The following is a 27,855-nucleotide window of genomic DNA, read 5'->3' as shown; positions in this document are numbered from 1 at the left end:
ACCCCATGTGGGGCAACTCCAACTGTCACCTCAGATGGAATGTGGAGAAGCTGACATCGTCACACACTGCTGGCTGGCTAGCTAGTGACCACAGCCAATGGGGAAAACACTAGGGTGTTTCCTAAAAGCTGGCATGGAATTTACCAGGTAGTCCAGTCACCCCACCCCACCCTTTGGTGCCAACCCAAAAGAACTGGAAACACACACCCAAACCAATCCTGTGCACAAATGTTCAGAACTCCTAATCATAAAAGTCAAGAGGTGGAAACAACCCCGATTTCCACCCATAGATGAATGGGGACAATAGAATGTGATATGCCTGTAGAATGGAATGTTGTTCAGTCATAAAAAAGGGATGGAAGATACTGTGTCATCTTTAAAGAAGGGAACCGTAGAACACCATGTCCCTTTCTGTCCCGCAAAACCTTAGCAGAGCTGAGGGAAGAGGCGAGCAGCCCCGCTGGACTGTGCAGGTAGGTATCACCCTGAAGGGCCCTGGCTTGCTCTCAAGCACTCAGGGAACCGGGACAGGCAAATGTCATCTGCAGGAAGTTGCTTTCTGCACGTGGGCCAGGGCTGGTGCTCCCTGGGATGCCACTCACACAAGCAGACTGAGCTGACGCCGACGATGCCCGTCTAACAGAGAAGCCCGCTCGCAGCAGCGGCTGGAGCAGAACCGAGGGCCGCTGGGCACGGCTTGGCAAAGCGCCGTGGGGGATGGAGGTGCGCTCTGCTCAGCCACTGCCACTGCAGCCTTCTGGGAACAGTCTCTGATCTCCTGTGAGCTTGGCCCCACCGCTCCCGAGACATCTCGGCCTTTCAGCAACCTACCCCGCTGGCCTGGCACAACCGGGCTTTGCATGAGACAGACACCTGCCACGTTGTGCATGAACCTAAAACCAAACGTTAAGTGAAAGATGGCAGGCACGAAGTGTGCCACCCCACCCACAGGAATATCAAGAACAGGTACCTCCACACCTGACCCCACCAGGAGATTATGGTTACGGACCAAGGTCGGGGATTTGCAAGCAATGACTTAATGTGCAAGGAGTTTGATTATGAGGCAGTGGAAATATCTTGGAGCTACACTGAGCTCACGCTAGCACAGCCTTGTGAAGGCGCTACGTTCAATGAATGTAGATGTGGTAGGCGCCAGCAAGGCGATCACAATAAAATGGTTCACCACATGAATTTCACCTCAAAAAACTCATTGTCTCCAAGGGAGGATCTGGAAAGAGAAAATTCAGCAAAGGCATAAAGAAAATGCAGTGAATTGCTAACACATGATAGAACCAGTTCCATGTATAGAGTAACACGATACATGCATGTGATAAAGGCAGCGTTTCAAAACAGGTGGACAATGATTATTTAATAAGGGCTTGGGAGAAATAGAGTACACCCAGGTATAAACATTGAACTTGACTAATTAGTTCTGTATTCAGGAAAAATTTCCAAGTACATACTGATGCTCACAGTAACAAAATCTGAGTCAGAGGAAAACAGAACATAAAGCAGGTATAATTTAGATACCTTATCAAAATATGAATATTCAGACTCCATCAACTGACAAATAAAAGAGAAGTTAATGTGATATGCACATTTTCAGAGATCATCCTAATTTGATATATTATTTGTGTTTATAAATAACTCAAGAAGTGGGTAAGGTTAGCTTTACACAATGACTTTTAAAAAGGAAGTGGATCTAAAATAATAAGCCAGTTTCACTTATTTTATGATGCTGGGCTGTAAACTCAGGGTGGTCTGTGTTTCGAAATCCTAAAAATGTGATAGAGGCTTATGAGATAAACCCTTAGGATGTCTACTTCCCTTAGAACCTCTTTTATCTTTTAAACCTTTGAAAGAGTTCTCATCAGGTCTTATGAGAATAATGTAGCACTTGGGGGCGAAGATGCAGCCCAGGAGTCCAGCGCTGGAGGCCAGGATGGAGAAGACCTCCACGACCACCATGACCTTGCCCTTGGTGCTGTGGTGCACAGGGAGGAAGGTCAGCCAGACACTGCAGAACACCAGCATGCTGAAGGTCAGGAACTTGGCTTCATTGAAGGTGTCAGGCAGGTTCCTGGCCAGGAAGGCCACCATGAAAGTCCCCAGGGCCAAGGAGCCCAGGTATCCCAGGCCACAGTAGAAGGCAGTGACCGAGCCCTTGTTGCAGGTGATGATGATGTGGCCATGTTCAGAGTGTGTGTCTGAGTCCACAAAGGGAGGAGAGGTGCCCAGCCAGACTCCACAGAGAATCAGCTGGATCAGGGAGCAGCCGGGAATGATGTAGTTAGGTGCCCCTGACACCAGCAACCACCTCATCCTTCTCCCTGGGGCAGTGACCTTGAAGGCCAGGATCACAGTGAGAGTTTTGGCCAAGACAGTGGAAACAGCCACAGTGAACACCAGTCCAAATATGGTCTCCTGCAGGATGCAGGTGGCAGTATTGGGATGGCCTATGAAGAGCAGGGAGCAGAGGAAGCATGGGAGGAGGGAGATGAGCAGGATGTAGCTAAGAGCCCGGTTGTTGGCCTTGACTATGGGAGTGTGTTGGTGCCTCACGAAGACCCCAAGAACAGCAGCCGTGAGTGCAGAGAGGCAGAGAGCCGTGCAGGCCAGCGCCATGCCCAGGGCATCCTCAAAGGCCAGGAAGGTCACCACCTTGGTGAGGCAGCGAGTCCTCTCACTGTTAGGATACTCGTGTGCGGGACACTGAATACACTGTTCTGCATCTGGGGAAAAAGCAAAAAAAGATTTAATGTTTATTTTCCATGACTTCTTCATATCTGCCAGGTTGAAGGAACTGTAACCTGTGTACTGTCATCGTGAGCACAGACAGCCTGTGATGTCACATGGAGACACACCAGCGTAGCTGCTACATTCCTGAGCAGGGAGAACGCTTCCAGCTGCCGGCGAGACCAAACCCACTCCGACAGGACCTTCAGCATGGGGTGGGTGTCCCTGGGCTTCTCATGCAGCTCAGTGGGGTCAGCAAGGCTGTGACTTCTTCCCGCACCTCCTCTCTACCGCCCTGTACCTCCTCAGGGTAAGCCCTGTACTGCCCTCAACGTGACCGCTTTCCTGACACACTGCCGAAACCTCCCGGGACCTCCTAACTATCTCTATCCTGATGTCTGCTGGTTTCTTTTCATACATAACTTGATATCTGGTAGAACGAGTCTTTCCTCATCCCAGATTTTCATTTTTCTTGCCCGTGTTCCCATACAAATATTGAAAACAGATCAAATTGAAAACATTTGAATGGAATTTAATCAACTTTTGAGGAATAGATATTTCAATCAATTTTTAAGACTATATGGTAGTTTTTGAATTTTTTATTCATACCACCAAAAGCCTGCTTGGTTAGCCCTCTCTTGAAAAGCAGCAGACCATACATATTGAGAGTTCTGCATGCCGAGCGGCCCAGTGCAACCGCTCAGATGGACCCCTACCCACAGAAGCAGCTGCGGGCCACAAGATGTCAGTGGGCATGTCCATGTCACAATTACATTTTGTTTGTGGAGACAGGCAGTAGTTTGCCTATTCTCGCCTTAAGGTTTATTTGGCCTTCAGAGGTAGGGCTCATGAGACACAATGAGATTCCCAAGTGATTTAGAGCCACTCCCTGGCACATCTTTTTCCTGACATCCTCATGCCTCTTCAGAGAGAGACGGGGCTCCTGCTTTCTGTCTCGAACGCGCTTGGCCCACAGCAGGGTGGGTGTGTCACATTGGGGACCAGACCCCGAGGCTCCCATCTACGCACTCGTGCGGTGTTTCAAATATTTTGCAAATTGTTATTTTGTTCACTTAAACATACCTGAAGAGAGCTCTTCTGCCAAGTGATTCAAACCAATTGACGGGCATTACACAGTACAATTCAGAAATGGCAGACCTTAAATTTATTCTTCATATTTTGAAAAATGGAGCCTGTTTTGACTATCCCTTACACACGTTGTGTTCGACAACACCACTTGTGTTTGGATATATAAATCCTTAAATTTATATTTCATACTTTGAGGGACACTGGATTATGCCTTTCATTAAAATATTATGTCTTCATAATGTTAACACGTTCTTTTCCTTGTCGTATTATAATATTCCAAAGGTTAGGGTCCTGTACTAAGTATGTGTACTTAATGCCTTGCATGGTGTTTAGGACATGGTCCAAACTGTAATCAGATGCTTCCATGATGACACATGCTTACTTGCCGTGCATCCAGTTTCATCCCTTCACACCCATACCCTAAGGTTGCCACACCTACATGTCAGGAGGTCTCAGTTGGAGACTGTCTGGGGCAGCACTGGACAGTCAACAAAGCTGACCACTGGCATCAGTTTTCCAGTTGAGTCTAATAGGATGAGCACTGCCTGGCAAGGGCCAACGCGTAAAATGGACACACTGATTTTGTGCATGTGCAAACACGGAAAAACGAACCCCACTGTTCTGTATGCTTATCATGCACCAATAATCAAGATAAATGAATGGATATATTGACAGCATGAGCAAAGGGGGGAATGCAGAATGGTGGGCACTAGGATCCCAAGAGGACGCCCATGTCCTTGGCTTCTGTTTCCTGAGAAATAGTCAGCGACATGAGTTACCCTAGGACAGTTCTGTATCTTCTACCTGTCTGGTTGGAAATGTGTCCCTCTGGGCAAGACACGCAAGCAAAGCAGCAGACGGGCCTTCCTTCCTGGGGGACTTTCCTGAATCCTGGACCACAGCTCTGGCTGCACACAGATCGAGGAGTCTGAGGGGAAAGAGAAGCACCGGTCAAGATTCTGCACATTGTCAGCAGCTTTAAGAGGATGTCACCATCTCTCTCCTCCTAAGAAAGAACTTTGACTTTCAACAGAGGGTTGTCACTGCACCTGCCCACCACCAGCGTCCTGACGCCCCGACATCTAGTCCTGGGTTACCATGGTTGGCTAGCATCCTTCCTTCTCAACCGAGTATGAACTATCACCACAGTACCCGATCACTTTAATGTCCTACATCTCCGGCCACACTCCCTGGGGTTTCCTCTCTTCTTATTCAACCTCATCGTCCAAAATCATTCCGATGCAGTTTTCTATGAGGTCCTATGGACTTGTGTACCTGGAAATATTTTCCTGTGCCTTCACTCTCTCAGTCGGTGCTTTGATTTGAATATGAGCAGCATCCCAAAAAGGACCTGAAGTTAAGGGCCGTGTCCCCGGGGGGGGGGGGGGGGGGGCGCTGTTGGGAGGTATTGGAGCCATTAGAATGCAGAGCCTAGCAGGAGTTGCCTGCGTTACACACCACAGACTGCGGCTAACACACTCCTGGGCGTCTGAGGTCAGCTGGGGCGTTGATTTCCAGAAATAAAGAACATATGTTCCGCCACATGGTGGCGCACATAATTCCAGCTACTTCAGCTACTCGGTGAGGCTGAGGCTGAAGCAGGAGGATCACAAGTTCAAGGCCCCCTGAGCAACTTAGTGAGACCCTGTTTCAAAATGAACAAACAAAAATAAAAAGGGCTGAGGATGTAGCTCGGTGGTAGAACGCCCCTGAATTCAATCCCCAATACCACCACCAAAAAAAAAACAAAACAAAAAACACATTATGGGTGCAAAACATGATTGTTATGTAAATCACTTACAAAATTGCCTGGAAGTGTCCAATTGTGAAAAGACAACATGAATTCGTATCAGTGCTTTAAACAATGCTGAGGAGAACAAAGGTTGATGACTGAATAGTACCCAAAATACTAGGAAAAATGGAAATGATACCTCCCACAAGGTGAATGGCGTAGTAATCCACAATCAACTTGTGTTTATAATGCATCAAAACAAATGAGGATTCTGACCACCTCTGATTAAGGGCTTCAGGGTATATGGAGGGATATATTTGGTATTTATGTAGCTGTATTATTTGATTTTTTATTTGATTAGAACTAATTTGTTCTAATTAGTTGTACATGACAGTAGAATGCATTTATGCATTTTGATAGAGCATACATAAAAGGAGTGTAATTTCTCATTTTTCTGATTGTACGTATTGCAGGATCACATCGGTCATGCCGTCATACATGTACATGAGGCACACTTTACTATCCTTCCTACCCCCATACTCCTTCCCTTCCCTTCACACCCCTAGACCTAAGGTATCTGTATTTTTATCTTTATCTCTGCTCATTAATTTGCTCAACTTTATCACTGCTACATGAATAAATATACCCAAACTTTAATTGCTTCCACGAAACTCTCTTCCTGTAGGTGTTAGTTCAGAATATGCAAAAGCAAGACCACATAGTAGAAATGAGATGGGAAGGGGGACTTTAGTACCAGGTTAAAGGGTCACAGCTAGTCTCACCTCAGGACTCCATTCTGATCCCTCCCACATACCCAGTACTGAAGAGGATCATACCTCTGTGAACCCAATGGGCCATTCTACCATCTCTTCATTGATGACCAAGCCTTGACCAAGTGGACGCTTGGAGACAAACTCTCCTACTTTAACCAGCAGCCCAAGCCCAGCAGGGAAATTCACAGCATTGTGGATGTCATACTGGGCCATCTGGTTGCTCTTCTCGTCTAGGGAGATGTGGTCCCCAGCACTGTTTATAAACTGGGTTTTCTTCAGGAACCGATGCAGCTGCGGGAGAGGCAGAATTTGGACGTGAGGCGTGTGCCGGTATTAGAGGAAGAGGGTGCCTACAGTATACTCGCTCCTGTTTCCCCACCCCCCTGCTCCCAGGTTTTCCTCCCAGTGCCGTTTAGGTGACCACCATCCTGAGGGGGAAGTGGAAACTCTCCTCCTCCCCATGGAAACGATGAGGGAGTGCCGAAATCCCATCAGAACTGTCCCAGGAGGCTGCCCACAGCTGCCTGGCGTGGCTCTGTGGAATCCTGTCCAGGGGAGTCATCTGGAGCTTCTCAGAAGCCAATTCTTGTACTTTGGTTTTCTTGATTTTTTTTTTTTTTTTTTTTTTTTTTTTTTGCGGTGCTGGGGATTGAACCCAGGGTCTTGTGCTTGCAAGGCAGGCACTCTACCAACTGAGCTATATCCCCAGCCCAATTCTTGTACTTTGAAAAGGGCACAGCAGGGAAGGAAACGCTTAGTACCTTGGCTGTGGTTAGGGCAGCCTGGTGTGTGCATGTCACAGCTCGTAATTGCCAAGATGAAACAGGTGCGACTTTGCATATCCACTACACCTCAATAGAACTTTAAAGGGCATGACATGAGTTGTTTCCTGTCTGTGCTTTCTGACATTTTTAGATGAGAATGAAATTGTCTTGTGACATTGCAGGGAGCTATCTATGCCCCAAAATTAAAAAACCAAAACTCCTGATTCTAATGAGGTCGTGCTATGGGAAATAATTAACCTCTCGTTGCTTAAGAAACTATTGTTTAATGGTTACTTCAAGTTGAAGCATTATAAATAATTCATCATCACATGTTTGGAACCCATCTTGACAAAGTCATCTACTTTTCCAAACATCCACTCAAAATAAGCACAAAATGGCATACCAGATATTATCATTGTTAGTAAAAAATAGAAAGTAGATGGTGAACTAAACTTTACATACACTTATTTGTCTTTGCCTACATACTAAATGTATTTGACATTTTCTACAAATCTGATAAATAAGTTTGCCTATTGCACATGAGAATGGAAGTTTATAAATGTATTCCATACATGGGTCATGGATTCAGATGAGCCACAGCTAAAATCCAGAAAAATCTGTATCAAACCCCAGGAGATGGCCTGAGCTTATGTACATTATCAGGGGTCTCATATTTTAAAATGGGACCATAGTCCCCATTCCCATGATTATTGCAGGTTTCAGAAAAACATCTAAAAACAATTTATTTCTGATAGTCATTTTAGATATTACATCTGAAACGGGTATAACCTATTTTTATTTTCAAAAAAAGTATCTCCTGGAGGGTTTGGGGCAATACATGTACAGGATCGTGGGAGAGATACCTAGAATCAGATAGGATCATGGTGTCCGCATTTTCTGACATTTGATCTACAAGGAAAAGTGTAGACCTGAACGATTTTTTATCTATATTTTGTCATAAGCTGTGTTTGGATATTTGACAGCATTTCATCCTAAAATAGAAAATGCTTTTCTGATTCAACTTTTTAATAGCTTGAAACAGAAAATCCCAGGAGCAGAATTTTCCCCATAAAGATAACACTCACAGATGTACCCATAACACGTGTGAAAGAGCCCACATTCCACTTCGCCTGATCCTGCTGATCCTGATGCACCTGAGTAAAGCACCTGCAGGTGGCATCAGGCACTCAGGGCTTGCTCTGCTTCAGGAGGAGTTTTACCTGCCAGGGATGCAGCCCAGGCTGGTCTGCATTTTCTAGAGACCCCTTTTCAATTTTCTCCAAAAGCATGTCATGAAGGACGTGGGCCACTGCATGCACAGCATTATAGACAAAGTAGCTGGAGTCAGACAGGGTCATGATATCCATATTTCCTGGCATAAACTCTAAGGAAGTGTTTGGTTGGCAGACGCCATATTTTTTACAGATTGACCCAGCAGGTGAGCAATCAAAAGAATAAGCCCACAATTTACTGAAATAAAAGTCTTCTGGGTAGTGGGAAGGGTCAACTGTCTTGAGAAAGTGTTGGAAGCCAGGGATCGCCCCCTTGTGAGGTGAGAACGAGAAGCTTCCATGGAAAGAGTGCAGCATGTGGTCCATCTCCGACGTGACGATATCCCACTTTGCTGCCATGATCCACACCTTCCCTGTGGTTAAGAAGAATTCTGCTGCGAGGTCCACGGTGATGAGGGTCCCTGCTTCACCGTGGAGTATGTGCACATTTGCAGAGGAGACTCTGATCCTACTCATGAAGGTGATGTCGCTGGGTCCATACATTGTCTTAGTGTCAGGGAGCTTTTCTGTTAAGGCCACACAGATACCGTTCTTTACCAGCTCTGCTTTCAGATCCCTCAGGAACTGCTCTCCCTTCAAATCATCAGATGTGAAGAGTGCCACCCAGGTCCAGCCAAAGTGCAGCAGTAGGGAGACCATTCCAAGGGCCAGAGAGCTGTCCTTGGGGGCCATCTGATAGAGTGATGGAAACTGGTCTTCATCACTTAGCATGGGATCAAAAGGTCCATATGTGACCTAATGAGCAAAGAAAGATATGATTCTGAGTTTGTGGGAATTTGGGGTTGTCTCTCCAGGGGAGGGTGTAAGAAAGGTCTGTATAAGAGAGGCCTGTTGAATAAAATACTGTTCAGTAGAGGGAAAGCTGCTGCAGAGACTACCCTCTTCTCTCATTCGGGGTGCACAGAGGACCATGTTTTTCAGTGCTGTTACCTTTAGGGAGGGACATGTGAATCCACCTGTGCTTTCATCTCCTGCAGCAGGAAATAAAGAACTCTGAATGAAGCATCACCAAGACAGTGTGTTCACCACATCCTTTACCCCCCGGCTATCAATAAGGGATGTGAACTGGGAGAAAGAAAGAAATCTTTACCACATGAATCTCTTGGTACTTTGGACCTAATTTATGAACACAAGAATTTAAGTTGTCTTAAAGAATACAATGACTAGCTATCCTCTTTGATTTTATACTATTTAATTCTTCAAGAACAGGATTCTCCTAAGCCGGAGTCTGTGATTGGCAGTAGTGCCTCCTGATTGCTGATTGAGTCGGATGGGTCCCCTGGAAAGGCCCGGGGTGTGGAGACTTGTAAGTGACAGCTCACTGGGAGCATTCCTGAGAGATCTGCACAGGTGCAGGTGAGCAAAGCAGGCTGGGCAGAGGAAGTGGGTGAATACAATGTGTGTAACGGCCTCAGTCATTTCCTTAGGATCCACTACGGTGGCCCTTAGTGCTGCTCCAAATAGAACCCAAATACCCAGCTGTTACCATCCCCACGTGACAGCATTGGCCTCTGGAGGTCCCTGAGAGGAGGGGCAGGTTCCTGGCTGAAGAAATGCCCTAGGAGGCCGCAGCCATGAGCTGCCAGCAGCCACTGTTCCCAGTGGCTGGGGGACGGACACAGTGTCCCTGGAAAGTTACCCTGGTTGAGACTCTAGGTATCCCCAGCTCCTTCTCCTTCATCTTTCTCCTTCCACCGTGGGTAATCTCAGAACTTGGAGAATCCACTAGGACCTTCCCACCTAAGCCCCTTGGGTACGATATGCGCTCAACTTCCATATTTCCTCTGATCATAGATGAGTGGAAGACACTGGGGAGACTCAAACGTCTCTTTCCAGAATTTACAGCTGCCGTACCTGCGGCGTCTTGTAGAGCTCCAGAAGCGTGCCCATCTGGGCTGAGAACGCCGACTCTGTTCCTGCAATGATGGCGACAGGCTTGCTCCGAGTCTGACATTGGTAGTTGGGGAGCATCTTGGTGCCTCCAGACAGCCACAGCAGGGCCGTCTCTAAGGTCCTTTGGTCACTGTGAAAGGCATTGTAGAAGTGGAAACCCAAGGTCAGGTTGGGGAGCAGGCGGGAGTCCTTGTTGACCTCCTGGATGGCGAAGTAGAAAGCCAGCACATACTGGTAGTTCTTCCAAAGCCACCTAACGGAGGGAGAGGCATTAGAGAGAAAGGTCAAGTCGACTCCCAGCTCAGTCCAGGGACAGGAACTCTCATCCCAGGCTTCCCATGCGAGGTCCTGCTCTGGCACGTGGAACCGACAGGAACGAGGTTCCCAGGACTCTGGGAGGTTTCTGGGGCCCTGAGTGGGTTGAGGTGACATTAGCCATATGACACAGCTGTTGACTGGACAGACTTGGATTTTTATAAATTTTTAGAAGTCCTATAAGTGGAAGGTGCCTGAGACAGCAAGTCTAGCACAGTCAACAAAGAGGAATTTTTCCAGTAAAGAATCGTGTGTGGAGGGGTGTTTCCTGCTGTGTCCAGTAGTTCTGTGCTCATCCGCTTTACTTGTGGAATGTGACATTTTCTTCTGTTGTCTCAACAAATGGTCCAATTTTGTTTCTTTGCCATAAATACTTGAAAGACGTTTAGGGCTCATGTAGAGAACCACGTTGTTACATGCCAAACAAGTCCCTAACACTGATTCTGCCATTGAGACCTGCCTGAGGCTTAATTTTATGTATTTCAATTATTATAAGACCAGTGAATTAAAATTTTCTTTACTTTTAAATACTTTGTTTTATTTCCTGTGATCATCCTTGATAGAGGGACTAGTTCATTCACGTTTAGTGCTATTAACACTTGACATTGGTTGAAAGTTGGCTAGTTTAATTCCCTTTTTTCCAACTTCAGACCTGCCACCAGAGGCTGCATCCTCAACACTGCACAGACCTACAGAAGCCTGAAGGTATCGTAAGTGTCCAAGTCAGATTTGTGAGCTCACCGTCCACATACCTCTCAATGTCCTGAATATCCATTGCTTTCCCAGCATCCTTTGCTACTCTCCAAGGTACAATGTGTGAATAGTAAAATCTGAAGCACAGAACACAAGGGAGAACTCTCAGCCAGTATTAATGAGCCTCAAATAATCTCAACACAAAATTAAAAGAAAAGGGGGCTGGAGAGATAGCTCAGTTGGTAGAGTGCTTGCTTGTCAAGCACAAGGCCCTGGGTTCAATCCCCAGCAGTGCCAAAAAAAAAAAAAAATTAAAAGATTTTTTTCCTTCATTCCACTCACAAATCTGGCTGTGACCATTCTACATGAGACAGTATCTAATAGAACCCAACACCATGTCAAAAAAGAGGAAACATTAGGATAAAGGAAGATTTATCCCAAAATCCAAAGCCTCAACAACAATCTATGCTGGCTCCACTGGTACATTTTGTCAAACCGTTAAGTTAGAGATAGTAACAATCCTACAAATTATGTCGAGCAAATTGAAGAACATGTAATATTTCCTCTCTTTTTCTCTGCAACCAGCAGTACCTTGAACTCCAAAGAGACCAAGATAGTAAGATATTAAAAGAAAAGCACATTACAACTGATTCACACTACACCATAAATGAATCTTAAAAACCTGGCACAAAGGTCAGGTATGGTGGAGCACACCTGTAATCCCAGTGACTCTAGAGGCTGAGGCAGGAGGATCACAGGTTTGAAGTCAACCTCAGCAAGTTAGCAAGGCTGTAAGCAACCTGGTGAGACCCTGTCTCAAAATAAAAAATAAAAAGGGCTTGAGAGCCAGGCTGGGGAGCTGGGCATGGTGATGCACACCTGTAATTCCAGCAGCTCTGGAGGCTAAGGCAGGAGGATCATGAGTTCAAAGCCACCCTCAGCAACAGCAAGGTGCTAAGCCAACTCAGTGAGACCCTGTCTCTAAATAAAATACAAAATAGGGCTGGGATGTGGCTCAGTGGTCAAGTGACCCTGAGTTCAATCCCTGGTACCAAAAAAAAAAAAAAAAAAAAACCCTAACAATTTGAATGAAGCCACTCACCACTCACAAAAGATCACAAATTATATAAATCAATTTATACCAAATGTCCAGAATCAGCAAATCCAAAGAAACACAAATTAGATTTATGCTGGCTGGGGTTGAGGAGAGGGAGAGAAGAACATAGGGTTTCTACTTGGGAGAATGAAAAGATGCTATTTTCCCAGAAATATTTAGAAACAACCATCAAAGGCTTATGAATAAGCACATCTCAGTGCAACAACATTGTCCCAAGAATCTTAATCAGAGGATTAAGAAAAGCTTGTTTTAAAAGACGGATGAACAAGGTGTTACTCAAAGTCATACAAATTGGGCCGCACCCGAAGGACCAGTATTTGCCATCAACAAGCACAGGCATATCTATGAACAATGACACTTGGCAGGCATGGAAATAATAAGGAAAAGTCAATGAGCCACAGGAAAACTGCTCACACACCACTGCTGGGTATGAGACGCCAAATCTGTGAGTGAAGCACAGAGTCTGTGCCCATCTCGGGACAGACAGAGCATGCCAGGGCTGGACAACCACCTGCATGTGGCCTGGCCTCTCGGGACAGAATGGGGCACCGGAAATTTCTCTGGACAGAAGGCAGGGTGCTATGGAAGCCCCCAGCTCTGTGGCCTGGACTGGAGACCCTGGCCCTCTCCCCACACGAACCTCAGGGACAAGGCAGGTTCTCACAGAGCACCCAGATGAAGGACCCACCCTCTTCATCACTTCCTGCCTCTCCAACCCCGAGAGAACAAGAACAACCAACCAGCAGCCACCCCCAACCCGGGAAGCCACCTGCACGAGGTCACGGCCATCAGACACCCCAGTCCACATTTGGTTTAATAATAGAGAAGGAGACAGAGAAAGGAGGAAATTTGAAACAGCTAGAAGGGACAGACAAAGGTCTTCATCCAGGTGAGAAACCGCAAGGCTGAATCCCACCCAGAGATCAGCAGCTCCACTCTCCCCTCCCTCCAGTGCAAGGCCACCAGCTGAAACGACGAGGGATAAGTAACGTGGAAGGGGACTGCCGAGGGTAGAGACACCCCAACCGCAGAAACTGCGCTTTGCCTACCCATCATCTGAGGACCCAGCACGCGGAGGTGTTGAGGGTTAAACAGACTCGACCGCGCCAGCCCCAGCACGGGCTGTCTGCCCCGGAGCCCCTTCAAGCACGTGCACAGCCGCTCAGCTGCTAGAGACACGCCACACGGTGGCAGAAAGCCCAGAAGTTCAGCAGTTTCTGTAGTTTTCCTGCAGAAGTAGCCACGATCCCTAGGAAGGTCACCGACCCCTTAGAAAGATGAGCTGCTTTCCTCTCTTGGCTTTTAGCCTCAGGCAGCCAAAGGCCTCATACCCAAGTGGATGCAGTTGGTTAAGGAGCTTTGGAGGGTGCTCAGGGTGAGGGGGTCTCTGCCAGGCACATTTCAACAATGCCCTTCGCAACAGTGGGCACCCAGCATGAGCCCCCTGAACCTCTGAATGTAATACTGACCTCGCACCAGGGCTCAGGATCTAGGACACCTGGGGTCCCACCCAGAGTCCTGGCACTAGGAGGAATTGAGGTCCCAACACAGCTGCTCATTCCAAGAGCCCCAGAACTCCACCATGTTGTCCAAGGGGATTTAAACACCCCCGAACACACACACTCACAACCACGCTGAACACGCATGCAGTGCAGAACTTGCCTGTGAGGTACTGCGTAACCATGCGGCCTGAATAAAAAATAGAGCCGGGCTAGGGGCGCCTTCTGATTCACGTAGTAAAGGGGGAAAAAGGCCCCCAGGGTCAGGTCCCCATCTCTGCAGACACTTGGCTTCAGGTATCGGAAACACCCACGCAAATTCCGGGGCCCTGAAGTGTGCAGAGGCTGCAGGAGGAGGAAGAGCAGCAGCAGAGACCACGGCATGTCACGTCTGCCTGGCACAGAGGCTGAGCTGAGGGGGAGGACAAGCGGGGTCGGATCCACGGGGCTCTGTCCTTGCAAGGCCAGCGGGTCCCGTGCAGGGCGCCCGGGAGTCCCACTACGGCTCCGTGCCCTCGGCCTGTGAACGCAGGGTGCCGGAGGGGCTCATGGAAGCAGGACACAGCTAAACGCACAAGGCAGGCATCGGTGGGGTGTCGGGACCTGAGGCTGCAGCCCCGACTCCCTGTCTTCATGCTCCACCTCAGCCCCTGACGGTGACTCTGGGGATCCACGGCCCCGGGGCTTGCACCTGCCCTGCTCCATCCTGCTGAAAAACACTTTGGAAAAACATGTTTTGGACTCTCCTCCTCTGGTCCCTCGGATTTCATCATGGTCCAGCAAGGGACCACAGCATCCTGAGACCATGCTCTCCCTCCTCCTGTGAACTCAGGGCCCGAGGGATCTGGCAGAGCGAGGAAGGGCCGGTGCTGGACTCAGCAAGACACCCAGCAGCAGGGAAGGGAAGGGCTGGCATCCAGGACCCCCGAGCGACTCAGGAGGCCACCTTGGTCCCGTGCCCAACCCCGCCCCCAGGTCCACAGTGTGTCTGCGAAGGAGTGGGCTACGTTGGGGAGGCTCTGGGGCTCTGCGCACCCTGCCGGAGTCAAAGCTCCCACCCCGGAGGCTGACGTCTGTGCTCTGCCCGCGGAGAGGCCTGGCCCGGGCTCTCGTCTCGCATGCTTAGAGGGCACAACCCAAACGCCCTGTTCCCTACCCAGTGTGGGTCTACTCTCCACATGCCTTTTTCCTACCACTCTTCATAGGAAGCATTCGCTATAGAGTTGTCCTGTAATTTTCTTTTTACTTTGGTGATTTTTTAAAATTTGTTTTTCTAGTTGCACATGACAGTAGAATGCACTTTGACACATCAAACATAAATGGAGTCTAACTTCTCATGCTTCGGGTTCTTCACGCTGTAGAATCACACAGGTCCTGTTATCGGCCACGCACACAGGGTGGTGATTATGTCTGGTTTTTAAGAGCTGCGGAACATATATGTTGGTGGTCTGCAGCAAGATGTTTCAGGATAGTAAATATAGTGGAATGGCCAAATCTCAGGGTTTTTTAAAATTTTTTTCTTAGTTCATTTTAGATATACATAATATTAGGATTCATTGTGCATAAGTACACAAGCATGGAATACCATTTGCTCGAATTCAGTCCCAGCCCGTCCCCTTCTCCCCTCACCCACTCCCCTCTGCTCTACTGATCTTCCTTTGTTCACGTCTCGCTTCCTCCATCCGTGCGGTTTGGATGTGCCTAGGTGGATTCACTGTAGCGCGTTCATACAGGCCCACGGGAAAGTGCAGGCTCCCCCAATCCCCTTCCTCAGCATCACTGGTCTCCCTGCTATTCACGCCGGATTCCCCACCAGCACCCTGTCCCCTTAGTTTGGTCTAGCCTCCAGGTGTGAGAGGAGACTCCCACCCCTTGACTTGCTGAGTCTGAACTAAAGTCAGCACGCCACAGTGAATTTCACCCTTAGGTATATCTACAAAGCTCTGATTTTTAAAAACTGCAAATAAGTAGAAGGCAGACCAGCAGAGGGAAGGGGACAGGGAGAGGAAGGAGGGGAGAGAAGAAGGAGGAGGAGGAGAGGCAGTTTCTCCAGGGAGGCTCATCCACCCAAAGCAAGCCCCCGTCCCCAGCACGCCCGGCACACCTGACCAGCGCCTGGCTTGACAGCCTCGAGCAGAGCCGTAAACTCAGATGGGGGGCAGCGCACCTCTCCCACTTTCATGCCCACATCCGCCTGCAGCATCGCTGACCAGCTCCCCTGATGCCCAGCAGGCCCAGCCTCACCCACCCCCCTGACCGGCAGGGAGCAGCTGGGGTGACTTCCCCCCTAAAAATGCCAGCGGGTTTGGCCAGAGCAGATGGTCAGACAAACCCTGTGGCTCCTGGTCCCCCCAAAGGCACAGAGTGGCGAATTACATTCCATGCTTGCCTGGTTGTGTCAGAATGAACTCTGATATTAGGGATAACTGTAATGCACTAATAGAAACTAAAAAGCATATCTCCTCCAAAATGTATCTTGCCTTTATGTAGAAAACATTTAAAATCTTTTCCTCTAATTTTTTGAAATATACAGTGCCTTACAGTTATCTGGGGTCACTTCTGTGTAACAGCACACCAAGGCTCCTGACTCTGTCTACCGTAACTGGCACCCACTGATCTGCCCTTCTCCCTGCCCCCACCCTCTTCTCGCACCAGCCTCTGGTAACCACCACCCTACACTCAACTCCTGTGGGATCGACTGTTCTAAATTCCTCATGTGGATGAGATCATGACGTACTTTTCCTTCTCTTCCCTGCAAAATTTCACTTCACATGGTGACCTCCAGTTCTATCCCTGTTGTCACAAATTATGGCACTTCGTCCTTTTCACAGCTTCATAGTATTCCACGGTGTCTATGCACACTGTCTTCACCCATTCACTAGTGAACGACGGTCACTTAGGTTGTTTCCACGGTTGAGACTCATACTGCTATGAACATGGGAGGCCAGATGTCTCTTGGTCGTGCTGATTTCATTTCCTTTGGATACGTGCCCACCGTGGGGTTGCTGGACTTAGTCCTATTTTTGCTTTTCGAGGACCCTCCAGACTGTTCTCCGCCATGGCTGCACTAACGTGCACTCTGACCAATGGGGTACAAGGGCTCCCTGTTCTCCGCCTCCTGGCCAGCACTCTTCTTTCTGGAAAAGTCATTCTCATTTCACTGGGGTGCCACCTCGTGGTTTTGATTTGCATTTTCCTGACGGTCCTGATGATGTGGAGGGCTTACTTCATATGCCCATTGATCGTGAGTGTGTGTGTGTGTGTGTGTGTGTGTGTGTGTCAAGAGAGTAAAGTGTGTTTGGGTCTATTGCCAATGCTCTAATTTGGCTTTTGTTTTGGTTTTTGGCTTTCTGCTATGAAGTTTTTAAGTTCCTTACACATCCTGGAGATTAACCCGCTGTCAGATGTATAGTTGGCCCTTACTTACCTGGGTCTTGTGTCTAGTCCTTTAGTCCGTTTTGAGTTACTTGAGGTCTATAAGACGAAGGTTCAAGGTCACTAATTTGTAAGTCGCTATTCTCTTTTCCCAAAGCTTTGGTTGAGAGACTAATTCCCAGCAGGAAGTCTCGGCACCCTGCCACCCACTGAGCCAGCTGGCCAGGGCCGATCTGGGTGTCTCTTCCGCTCCATGGGCACGTGTGCTGTTCACGCCAGCACAAGGCTGCTCCCATCACCTCCGCTTTGTGAGATGTTGGGAACCAAGGGCTGTTTTCCCTCTCGCTTTGCTCTTCCTTTTCTAGATTTCCTTGCATTTCGTATTATTTTACAATGATTTTTTTCTATTTCTGCAAAATTTGCTGCAGGGATTTTGATAGAGATGGTGCCATCTCTAGATGGCGTTAAGTCACATTGACAATTAGTGATATTAGTCTTCTCATCTGCCAACATAGTTAGAGGTATCTAGGGCATGAAATCTGTATAACATTTCCATTTATTTGTGTCATCTATAATTCATTGCAGTAGGTTTTGTCATTTTCGGTGTGTCTGCCTCTATGCTGATCAGGAAGTGTTTTGTTCTTTTTGTTGCTATTTTAAATTGTTTCCTTAATTTCCGTCTCAGATTGCTTGTTGTTCTTGCATATAAATACAACTGGGGCTTTTTTCTTTATTTTTTTATGTGGTGCTAAGGATTGAACCCAGTGCCTCACACATGCTAGGCAAGCGCTTTACCACTAAGCCACAACCCCAACCAAAAGCAACTGGTTTTTGAGTATTGATTTTGTCTCCTACAACTTTGCTGAATTTTTCTTTATTACAGCTGAATAATACTGCAAAGCATGGACAGACAGCACTCCACATTTTATTTATGCATTCATGAGTCGACAAACACAGTCACACACCAGTGATGATCTCTAGGTCAAGGAAAGACTGCATACACCCTGTGACTCCAAAGATGACATCACCTAGTGACGTCATGTCCATCTCAGCTTGAGTGAGCCGCTCTACAATGCTCGCATCATGACAAAATCACTAGGACACGCTTCTCAGAGCGTGTCCTGACAGTAAGGGAGGCTTGAGGTCATTTGTTCATGAAACAGCGGAGTGAGTTCAATGAGGAACATTAATGGTGACTTGTAACGTTTTCACGTCCTGAGGCGCACTGCAAACTCGAGCCACCGGTGCTCGGTAAATCAGGTACGCCTGTGCGAAGAGAGCTTTTGCCATCACGGCACGAGGAACAGGCACACGGCATTCAATACTCTGGCCTTTGGTGGATCCCATGGATGTTCCAAGCTCTTATGCACTAGGCAAGCCTGAACATTCATCTGGGAACATGTTGGTTTTTTTAGATTAATGTTTAAAAGAGACTTCTAGCAACATTGGGACTACATCGGTGTGACAAGTGTGCAAAACCCTGGCAGCTGACTCTCACAGGAAGCTTCTAGGTGAAGGACATCTCTCTCAGATGGTCCCAACAGCCAGCAGAGGTGTGACCACAGGAAATCCCTGTGAGGATCTAAGTGCAGGCAGCTGGCCCCAGCGACTCCCTGGATAAATACGTCCAAACGAGAATCCCACCGAGGACACAGGACTGAACTTGGCGCATGTGAAGAAGACCCGTGAACACACACAAGGACTTGGGCAGAGCCTGCGGGGAGAAAGAGCTTGATAGGGGTTCTTCCATGCTGGCGAGCTGCCAGCGCGCCGCTGGGGAAGGGCCCCCAAGTGGAGTGGCTGACCTCGGCGAACCAGAGGGAGGTGTCTCCATGGACAGAGAAGAGCTCTAGGGTCACTAAATACAGTCCAGTGTTTCAGGAGAAATGGGTCCAGGAGACTGGGGTCATGTCTCTGACCCACCGATATTTAATGTGAATGAAGGGCTGCAGAACGGTTGGTCCTTCCAAGCTGTCCTCTTCTGTAACCATTAGCTGAAGTCTTGCTGAGTCTGTTCAGCTGGCGACATGTAGCTTGATCCCACTCATTGCCTGGAGGCGGAAGCTAGCACTACAGATTGCTCTGGGAACTGGCACAGAAGGTGATTCGCACAACTAAGTCATCCCCGAAGTACAGTGAGCTCTGCTCAAAGGAGACACCCCAAAACTAGCAGGTGTGGTGTCAAAGTGCATTCTACTGCCACATATAACCAATTAGAACAAGTTAAAATGTTTTAAACTAGCAGGTGTCCATGATTGTGAATGCAGCCTCTCTGACTCTTGGCTAGGACTTGGGGGCTCAGAGTTCGTTGCCATTGGAAGAGATGTCTTGGGCCATGCTGGTTGGCCTGCCAGGTGCCCGACAGCATATTCTGGGCAAAGGCCTCAGGCTTGGAGATCCAATGAGAATTCAAAGAAGCAGACTCGGGCAGCTGAGAGGAGCCAAGAGAGGCAGCAATTGGGTCACAGTTTTGAGGAAAAGGATGCTCAGGAGGAAGGGCGGATCCCAGACACACGGTTTCCTAGAAATCCCACTGACAGCTGGGGGCCTTGAAGACCCTCAGCCTCTTGTTGGTCATGCACACACATTCCCAGCTCTCTAGGCACTAACAGATCCATCTTCATTATCAGTCTCCAGGTGGTATTGATACCTGTGAGTCGGAGCCACTGGGCCTGAGCAGGGGACCAGAGATCCTCTGATGACCTCGGGACATGGTCAGGAATGACCACAAGGACCCCATCACTGAGTGTGATCGGCAGGGCTCTTTGTGGGACCAGAATGAAGACCTCAGCTCCCAGGCACACCTGGAGTTTCTGAGTCCAAGACCATTTCTAGTGGTCATCCAGGCACTAGAAATCTGCTGGCCCTCAGGGAGAAAAGCCAAAGTCATCATCTTACCAGGGAGGTTCCTAAAGGGGACAAGGTGAGGGAGGAAGCTGCCAGCAACTTCCCAGGAGCCCCGTGGAACTATACATAGCCAACAAGAGGTTTCACTGATGCCGTTACCCACTGGGAAGCTCATGTCCTGGATTTTCCTTGGTGCCTGGAAATGGAGCAGCCACGCCCCAGCCATCAGCCTACAAGACCAGAGAACCTGCCTGGCGTGGTCCAAGAGACAGCCACGCATCACATCCCGAAGCTCAGGACAGCTGCAGTTCTTCCCCTGCAGGAAGCAGAGTGTGGAGACTCCACATGCGGGATTCCCCGGGAGAGTCTAAGCCCAGCACAGGCCAACTGCAGGACCCCGCCCACAGCTCGGGAGGATACGGCTCCAGACGACCCAGAGAAAACACCTGCTGCCTTCACGATGTGATGAGACACTGGTTTCCTAGCAGGAGATCCTCGGGAAGAAGCAGAGAAACCCCCTCACCTCCCCTGGACCCTGCTTCACTTCCACCTTTTGGGGCATGTGATGGTGTTCCGGTCCAGCTGTGGGACAGGCCCGTGCCCCACTCAGCTCTCCCACGCAGGAACCCAGGATCGGGACATCACAAGGCCAACTAGTAATCAGCTTCACAGGAGAGCTGCTCCCCTCCCACCTACCCCACGCCTGTCCCTGTCCTAACCCCAGCCACGGGAACTGCATGGCAGTGAGAGGTACGGCCCACCGGAAGCAGTTTTCTGCTCCCCAGGCTCAGCCGCTGCAATGGAGGGACTTTCCCTTGGGTCTAAGGGCTATGGTAGAGACTGTGGTGCCAGCAATTTGGCACTTGTATGTGCGCAGGTCGTCTAAGACTGCCGTGTTTGGAGTAGAAGAAAACACAAGAGAAGGGCGGATTTGCCCCTTCCTCAGACAACACGATGCTGTGCTGAGATGCTCCCCCGCAGCCCCTGCCTCCGGCCCAGCGCCCTTCCACTGCAGCCTGGCAAACGGATCTGAGGTGGGAGAAAACTTCCAACAGGGCACGGTCACCTGCACCCGCGCTTTCCCGGTGGCCTCGGCTCAGGGCAGCCTGACTCCTCCTGCAGCCACCAACCCGCACCTCCAGCCACTCCCGACCCGCAGCCCCGACGCCTGCGCCGCCCTGCAAGACCGTCCGGGGTTCTTTGACAGATTCTGGGGGCTTCTCTGCGTCCGCAGGCTGCAGTCGGTGTCCACACGCGGAAAGCACCCACCGCCGATCCTCTGCTTTCCCAGAGGGAGAGACCTCAGCCGGGGGACTGGCCAGACGCTGCCGATTTGGCCCCAGGCTGCTGTGATTGGTTGCCGGCCGCACCCAGGCCACCTCCGCCACTGCAGGATAAAGCCATCGGAATCCATCCGACCGACCAGTTCCCTGGCACCTCTATATCCACACTCACTCGCGGTTGCACCCAGTTAGTCCAGTCAATCCCCGGAGAAATTGTCTTCTTGTTTTTTCAGTTTTTTTTTTTTTTTTTTTTTTTTACATGTGTGGTATTTTTGGTGGTACTGGTGTTGATTTTGTTTGGATTTGTGTGTTAGTACTGGGGATTGAACCCAAGGGTGCTTTACCACTAGGCTACATTCCGTTCTTTTTTATTTTTTTTTAATTTATTTTTATTTTTATTGTAAATAAATGTTTCTGTTTGTACAAGGAGTAACAGCATACCATTTGCGTAATCATACATTCACATAGGGTAATGAGGTTTGATTCATTCTGTTATTTTTTCCTCCGCCCCACCCCTTCCACCTCTCCCACCCCTCTTTTCCCTCTATACAGTCCCCCCTTCCTCCATTCTTGCCCACCTCCTACCCCCCATTACGTGTCATCATCCGCTTATCAGTGAGAGCATTCGTCTTTTGGATTTTTGAGATTGGCTTATCTCACTTAGCATGATATTCTCCAATTTTATCCATTTGCCTGCTGAGTAATATTCCATTGTGTGTGTGTGTGTGTGTGTGTATATATATATATCACAGTTTCTTTATCCATTCATCAATTGAAGGGCATCTAGGTTGGTTCCACAGTCTGGCTATTGTGAATTGAACAGCTATGAACAATGATGTGGCTGTATCTCTGTAGTGTGCTGATTTTAAGTCCTTTGGGTATAGGCCAAGGAGTGGGATAGCTGGGTCAAATGGTGGTTCCATTCAGGCTTTCTAAGGAATCTCCACACTGCTTTCCAGAATGGCTGCACTAATTTGCAGCCCCACCAGCAATGTATGAGTATACCTTTTCCCCCACATCCTCTCCAACACCTATTGTTGCTTGTATTCTTGATAATCGACATTCAAATTAGGGTGAGATGGAATCTTAGTGTAATTTTGATTTGCATTTCTCTTATTACTAAAGATAGTGAACATTTTTTCATATGTTTGTTGATTGCTTGTAGATCTTCTGAGAAGCATCTCTTCATATCCTTAGCCCATTTGTTGATTGGGTTATTTGTATTCTTCGTGTAGTTTTTTGAGTTCTTCATAGATTCTGAAAATTAGTGCTCAATGAAGTATGAGTGGCAAAGATATTTTCCCACTCTGTAGGCTCTCTCTTCGCATTGCTGATAGTTTCCTTTGCTGAGAGAAAGCTATTTAGTTTGAATCTATCCCAGTTATTGAATCTTGCTTTTATTTCTTGTGCTATGGGAGTCCTGTTAAGGAAGTCTGATCCTAAGCCAACAAGTTGAAGATTTGGACCTACTTTTTCTTTCTATAAGATGCAGGGGTCTCTGGTCTGATTTCAAGGTCCTTGATCCATTGTGAGTTGAGTTTTGTGCAGGGTGAGAGATAGGGGTTTAGTTTCATTCTGTTGCATATGGATTTCCAGTTTTCCCAGCACCATTTGTTGAAGAGGCTATCTTTTCTCCATTGCATATTTTTGGCACCTTTGTCTAGTATGAGAAAATTGTATTTATTTGGGTTTGTGTCTGTGTCCTCTATTCCATACCATTGATCTACCTGTCTATTTTGATGCCAATACCATGCTGTTTTTGTTACTATTGCTTTGTAGTATAGTTGAAGTTCTGGTATTGCGATACCCCCTGCTTCATTCTTCCTGCTAAGGATTGCGTTAGCTATTCTGGGTTTCTTATTCTTCCAGATGAATTTCATGATTGCTTGCTCTATTTCTGTAAGGTACATCATTGGGATTTTAATTGGAATTGCATTGAATCTGTATAGCACTTTTGGTATTATGGCCATTTTGACAATATTAATTCTGCCTATCCAAGAATATGGCAGATCTTTCCATCTTCTAAGGTCTTCCTCAATTTCTTTCTTCAATGTTTTGTAGTTTTCATTGTAGAGATCTTTTACCTCTTTGGTTAGATTGATACCCAAGTATTTTATTTTTTTTTTTTTTAGGCTATTGCAAATGGAGTTGTTTTCCTCATTTCCCTTTCAGCTATTTCATCGCTCGCATATAAAAATGCTTTAGATTTATGCGTGTTGATTTTATAGCCTGCTATTTTGCTGAATTCATTGATGAGGTCTAGAAGTTTTCTGGAGGAGGTTTTTGGATCCTCTAAATATAGAATCATGTCATCCGTTCTTTTTATTTTTTGAGACAAAGTAGCAGGATTTGAGATCAACATACATAAACCAATCGCTTTCCTATACTCCAATGATGAATCTGCTGGGAAAAAAATAGGAAAACTACCCCATTCACAATAACCGCAAAGAATATCTGAGAATTAATCTCGTGAAGAATGTGAAGAACCGCTACAATGAAAACTATAGAACATTGAAGAAAGAAATGGAAGAAGACCTTAGAAGATAGAAAGACCTCCAGTGCATTTATAATTATGTCAAAAATGAATCCTAAAGTTATGTATAACTATTATGAACCAGTAAAAAGTAATGGAAAAAAATTTTAAAAACATTATGATTCTGACATAGACCAATAAAACAGAAAAGAGAGACCAGAAATAAACCCACAAATATACAATCAACTAATATTTGAAAAGACACCAAAAATGCCCAGTGGGGAAGAATGGATTCTTTTATAAATGGTGTTGAAAAAACTGGATGTCCACTGACAAAATTTTACTACAACATGTTAGTGAATAAATAAATAAGTAAAAGTGAAAGGCATTCCATGTTCAGAGGTAGGAAGACTCAATATTGTCAAGATGGCAATACCAACCAAAGAAATCCACAGATCCTCTATTAAAATTCAGTGATGACTTTGCAGATATGTAGAAGCTGATCACAAAATTCCTGTGAAATCACAAGGGATCCTGCATACCCAAAACAAGATTGAGAAGGAAAAACCTGAAGGACTCACACATTCCAGTTTCAAAACTAACTGTAAAGCATGACGATCAACCTCTGCTGCAGAAGGCTGTTCACAGACGGGAGCGGAACAGGCATAAGGCTCTGCAAGTAATTTCCTGCATCTCTGCCAAGTGGTTTCTTTTTAATATTTTTTTTAGATGTTGATAGACCTTTAATTTTTTATTCATTTATTTATATATGATGCTGAGAATCAAACCTATTGCCTCACACATGCTAGGTGAGTGCTTTACCACTGAGCCACAACCCCAGCCCCTGCAAGTGGTTTTTAACAAGGGTGCCAAGACCCTTTTCTGTGTCTTCAACAAGGAGTGTTGGTACAGCTGGGTAGTCACACTTCACACTGTGATGGGCTGACAGAGCTGACTCCATGAGAATGTTACAGGCCAGACTATAAGGGAAATGACTTAACAGACTCCATGTTATGTAGGAAACAAGTTTCTCCCATAGGAACACCCCGCCTCTGGACCCATCCTCAGTTACTTAGTGTGACATGTTTAACAATACAGAATGACAATTCCTATGTAAAGAAAAATTGCTCTCTTTTGATTCCTATTGCTCCTAAACAATGTACCATATGAACAGTGATTGTGTGGATGTTAGTAACCATTCTTTAGTTTATACCTAGGTAAGAGTCATTTTGACCCACTGCCCCCTCTGTCGATGATCTCATGATGTTAGTTTATAATTTTGAATCATAGCAACAGACACTTATGATTGATATGATTTTTGGTATAAGAACCCCTACAACCCTGTGGTCGGGGCTGTTCTCCCAATAGCCATTTTTTGGGGCATTGTGTGAGACAGTCAGCTGGCCGGCCTAATAAAAACTCTCAAGTTTGGACTTCTCAGTGGTGATCGGTCTGTTCTTAAGTTGCACCCCATAACAACACCATATACAAAAGTAACATGGGGGCCAAAGACCTAGATGTAAGAGCTAAAACTCTAAAACTCTTAAAAGAGTTTTAGACAACAGTCTTAGATTGGATTCAACAGTCTTAGATATGACACCAAATAAACAAGCAATGAGAGAAAAATAAACTAGATTTCACCAAAGTCAAAACTGTCATGCACCAAAACAGGTTGTACAGAGTGTGAAAGAAGAGCCTAGAAGGGCTGGTTTCTATGTGGTCAAGGTCTGGTGTCCGGAGCACATAGGGAACACTTAAAAGCAAACAACAGAAAACTGTTCTGAACAGGCAGAAGACTTGACTACACACTTCTCCAAAGAAGAGGTACAGATGGTCAATAAGCATATTGAAATATGCCCAGTGTCACCTGTCATTAAACCATCAGTCATTTGCAAACCAGAACAACACTGAGATGCAACTTCATGCCCACTAGGATGGCCATAATTTAAAAGATGGAAATTTGGTTTGGGAAAGGGTATGGTAAATTGGAACCTACATATAGTAATAGTGGGAATTTAAAATGGTGCAGGAGGATCATGAGTTCAAAGCCAGCCTCAGCAAGAGCAAGTTATCACTGGATAACTCAGTGAGACCCTGTCTCTAAATAAAATACCAAAAAGGGCGGGGTGCTGGGGATGTGGCTCAGTGGTTGAGTGCCCCTGAGGTCAATCCTCAGTACCAAAAATAAAAAATAAAAAAATAAAATGGTGCAGTCACTGTGAAAAAAAATTTTGATGGTTCATAAAACAAACATAAAATTACCATATGGCCCCACAATTTCACTCCTAGGTATATATGAAAAAAAACTGAATGTAGGTATTTAAACAAAAGCATGTGCATTAACATTCATAGCAGCACTATTCACACTAGCCGAAACATGGAAACAACTCAGTGTTCATCAACAGATGAATGGATTAACAAAATGTGGTGTATCTTTGCAATGGAATATTGTGCAACCATAAAAAGTAATAAAGAGCTTGCAGTCAAATTATGAAATCAGCCCAGATGCTTGTAAATAGATGAATGGACCAATAAAATGTGATACACACACACACACACACACACACACACACACAAAACAAAGTTTTACTGAGCCATAAAGAAGAATGAAATAGGGACTGGGGATATAGCTCAGTTGGTAGAGTGCTTGCCTAGCATGCACAAGGCCCTGTGTTCAATCCCTAGCACCACCAAAACAAAGGAAAGAAAGAATGACATTTTCTGGTAAATGGATGGGAATGGAGAGCATCACGTTAAGTGAAATTAGTCAGACTCAGAAAGTCAAGGTTCAAATGTGTTCTCTCGTATGTGGAAGCTAGAGCAAGCTAAGGCAAAGAAGATGGTGCACAGACAGGGGTGGATAGGGTGTCGAAGAGATACAGAGATCACCAAAGGAATAGAAGGGGAACAAGAGGGAGGGAGGGAGGGAGGGAGGACAGGAAAGGGGAGGAAAAATGGCATGAATCGTGTTACAAACATGTGTAAAGGTACCCAAGGGAATACCTCCTTTGTGTATATGGACAAACACCAATTAAAAAGAAATAAGCAAATAAGCAAAGACAGAATCAGAATAGAGGAGAATAGAGGGGAGGAGGAAGGGAGGAAAAGAGGAGGGTATGGAAGGGGAGGGGAGGGAGAGGAGAAGCGGGACGGGGATTGAAATCAAATTCCTTGCATGTATGATCTCGTCGGAATGTACCCAACTACTATATATAACAATAGCGCTCCAATAAAAAAGGTATGAAGCACTGAGACATTCATGCTCAGATGAATATCAAAAACATTACACTAAATGAAAAAAGTCAGATGCAAAAAGTCACGTGTGATTCTATTCATTTGAAACGTTTGTCACATGCACATGCATGGAGACAAGAAATTTGTGGTTTCTAGGTCTAACACGAGTGGCAGACAGGAATGAATTTCAGGGGGACAGACGGGCTCATTTTGAAATAATAGAAGCACTTTGGAACTTTCACGACATGGTGAAAGTTCTCAGCCATGAGCTGTGCACTTCAGAAGAATTCACTCTGTTTTGTGCACTTTAACTCAGTGACAAGGGCAGAGAAGGTCAGATTGAATGAAACAGCAAGACCCAATTAGACACTGTCAACAATAAAGGCACTTTGAATAAGAAGACATAAATGAGTTCCATGATGGAACAAGGCATGCCATGCTAACCCAGTTCAAAGAAAGCCTAGGTCGCCATGCTCATAACAGAGAAAGTAGGTGTGAGATCTGACGTGGTCTTTGTGTACAGTGGAATATTTCTCAACAATAAAAGGGAACAAGTTATGGCTCCAAGGATGAACGACACTCAAAACACTTTGCAGAGGGAAAGAAGCCACACAAAAACCATGCATGTGCCATGTAGAACTCTAGAGAATGGAAACTAATCTGTACAGACATCAGTGGCTCTTGGACATATCAACGGCTGCTTGGAGAAGGTCAAAGAAGAAGTGACAAAGGAGCACAAG

General features: G+C 46.7%; 1 protein-coding gene across 1 annotated transcript; it reads right to left on the bottom strand.

The window, feature by feature from the left end:
• Nucleotides 1-598: 598 nt before the first annotated feature.
• Nucleotides 599-11,369, bottom strand: LOC306646497 (vomeronasal type-2 receptor 116-like; the record flags this gene model as incomplete). The annotated part of the gene is made up of 7 exons (XM_079115093.1): nt 599-978; nt 1,836-2,732; nt 4,630-4,753; nt 6,394-6,621; nt 8,924-9,121; nt 10,241-10,532; nt 11,347-11,369. 7 exons carry the CDS (start codon nt 11,367-11,369, stop codon nt 599-601), a joined length of 2,142 nt encoding a protein of 713 aa, XP_078971219.1.
• Nucleotides 11,370-27,855: the final 16,486 nt, after the last annotated feature.

Source organism: Sciurus vulgaris (genome assembly GCF_902686455.1).
Source record: "Sciurus vulgaris genome assembly, chromosome: 16".
Classification (NCBI taxonomy): Eukaryota; Metazoa; Chordata; class Mammalia; order Rodentia; family Sciuridae; genus Sciurus; species Sciurus vulgaris.
The sequence above is the reverse complement of the archived record's forward strand: the minus strand, read 5'-3'. Positions and strand labels throughout refer to the sequence as shown.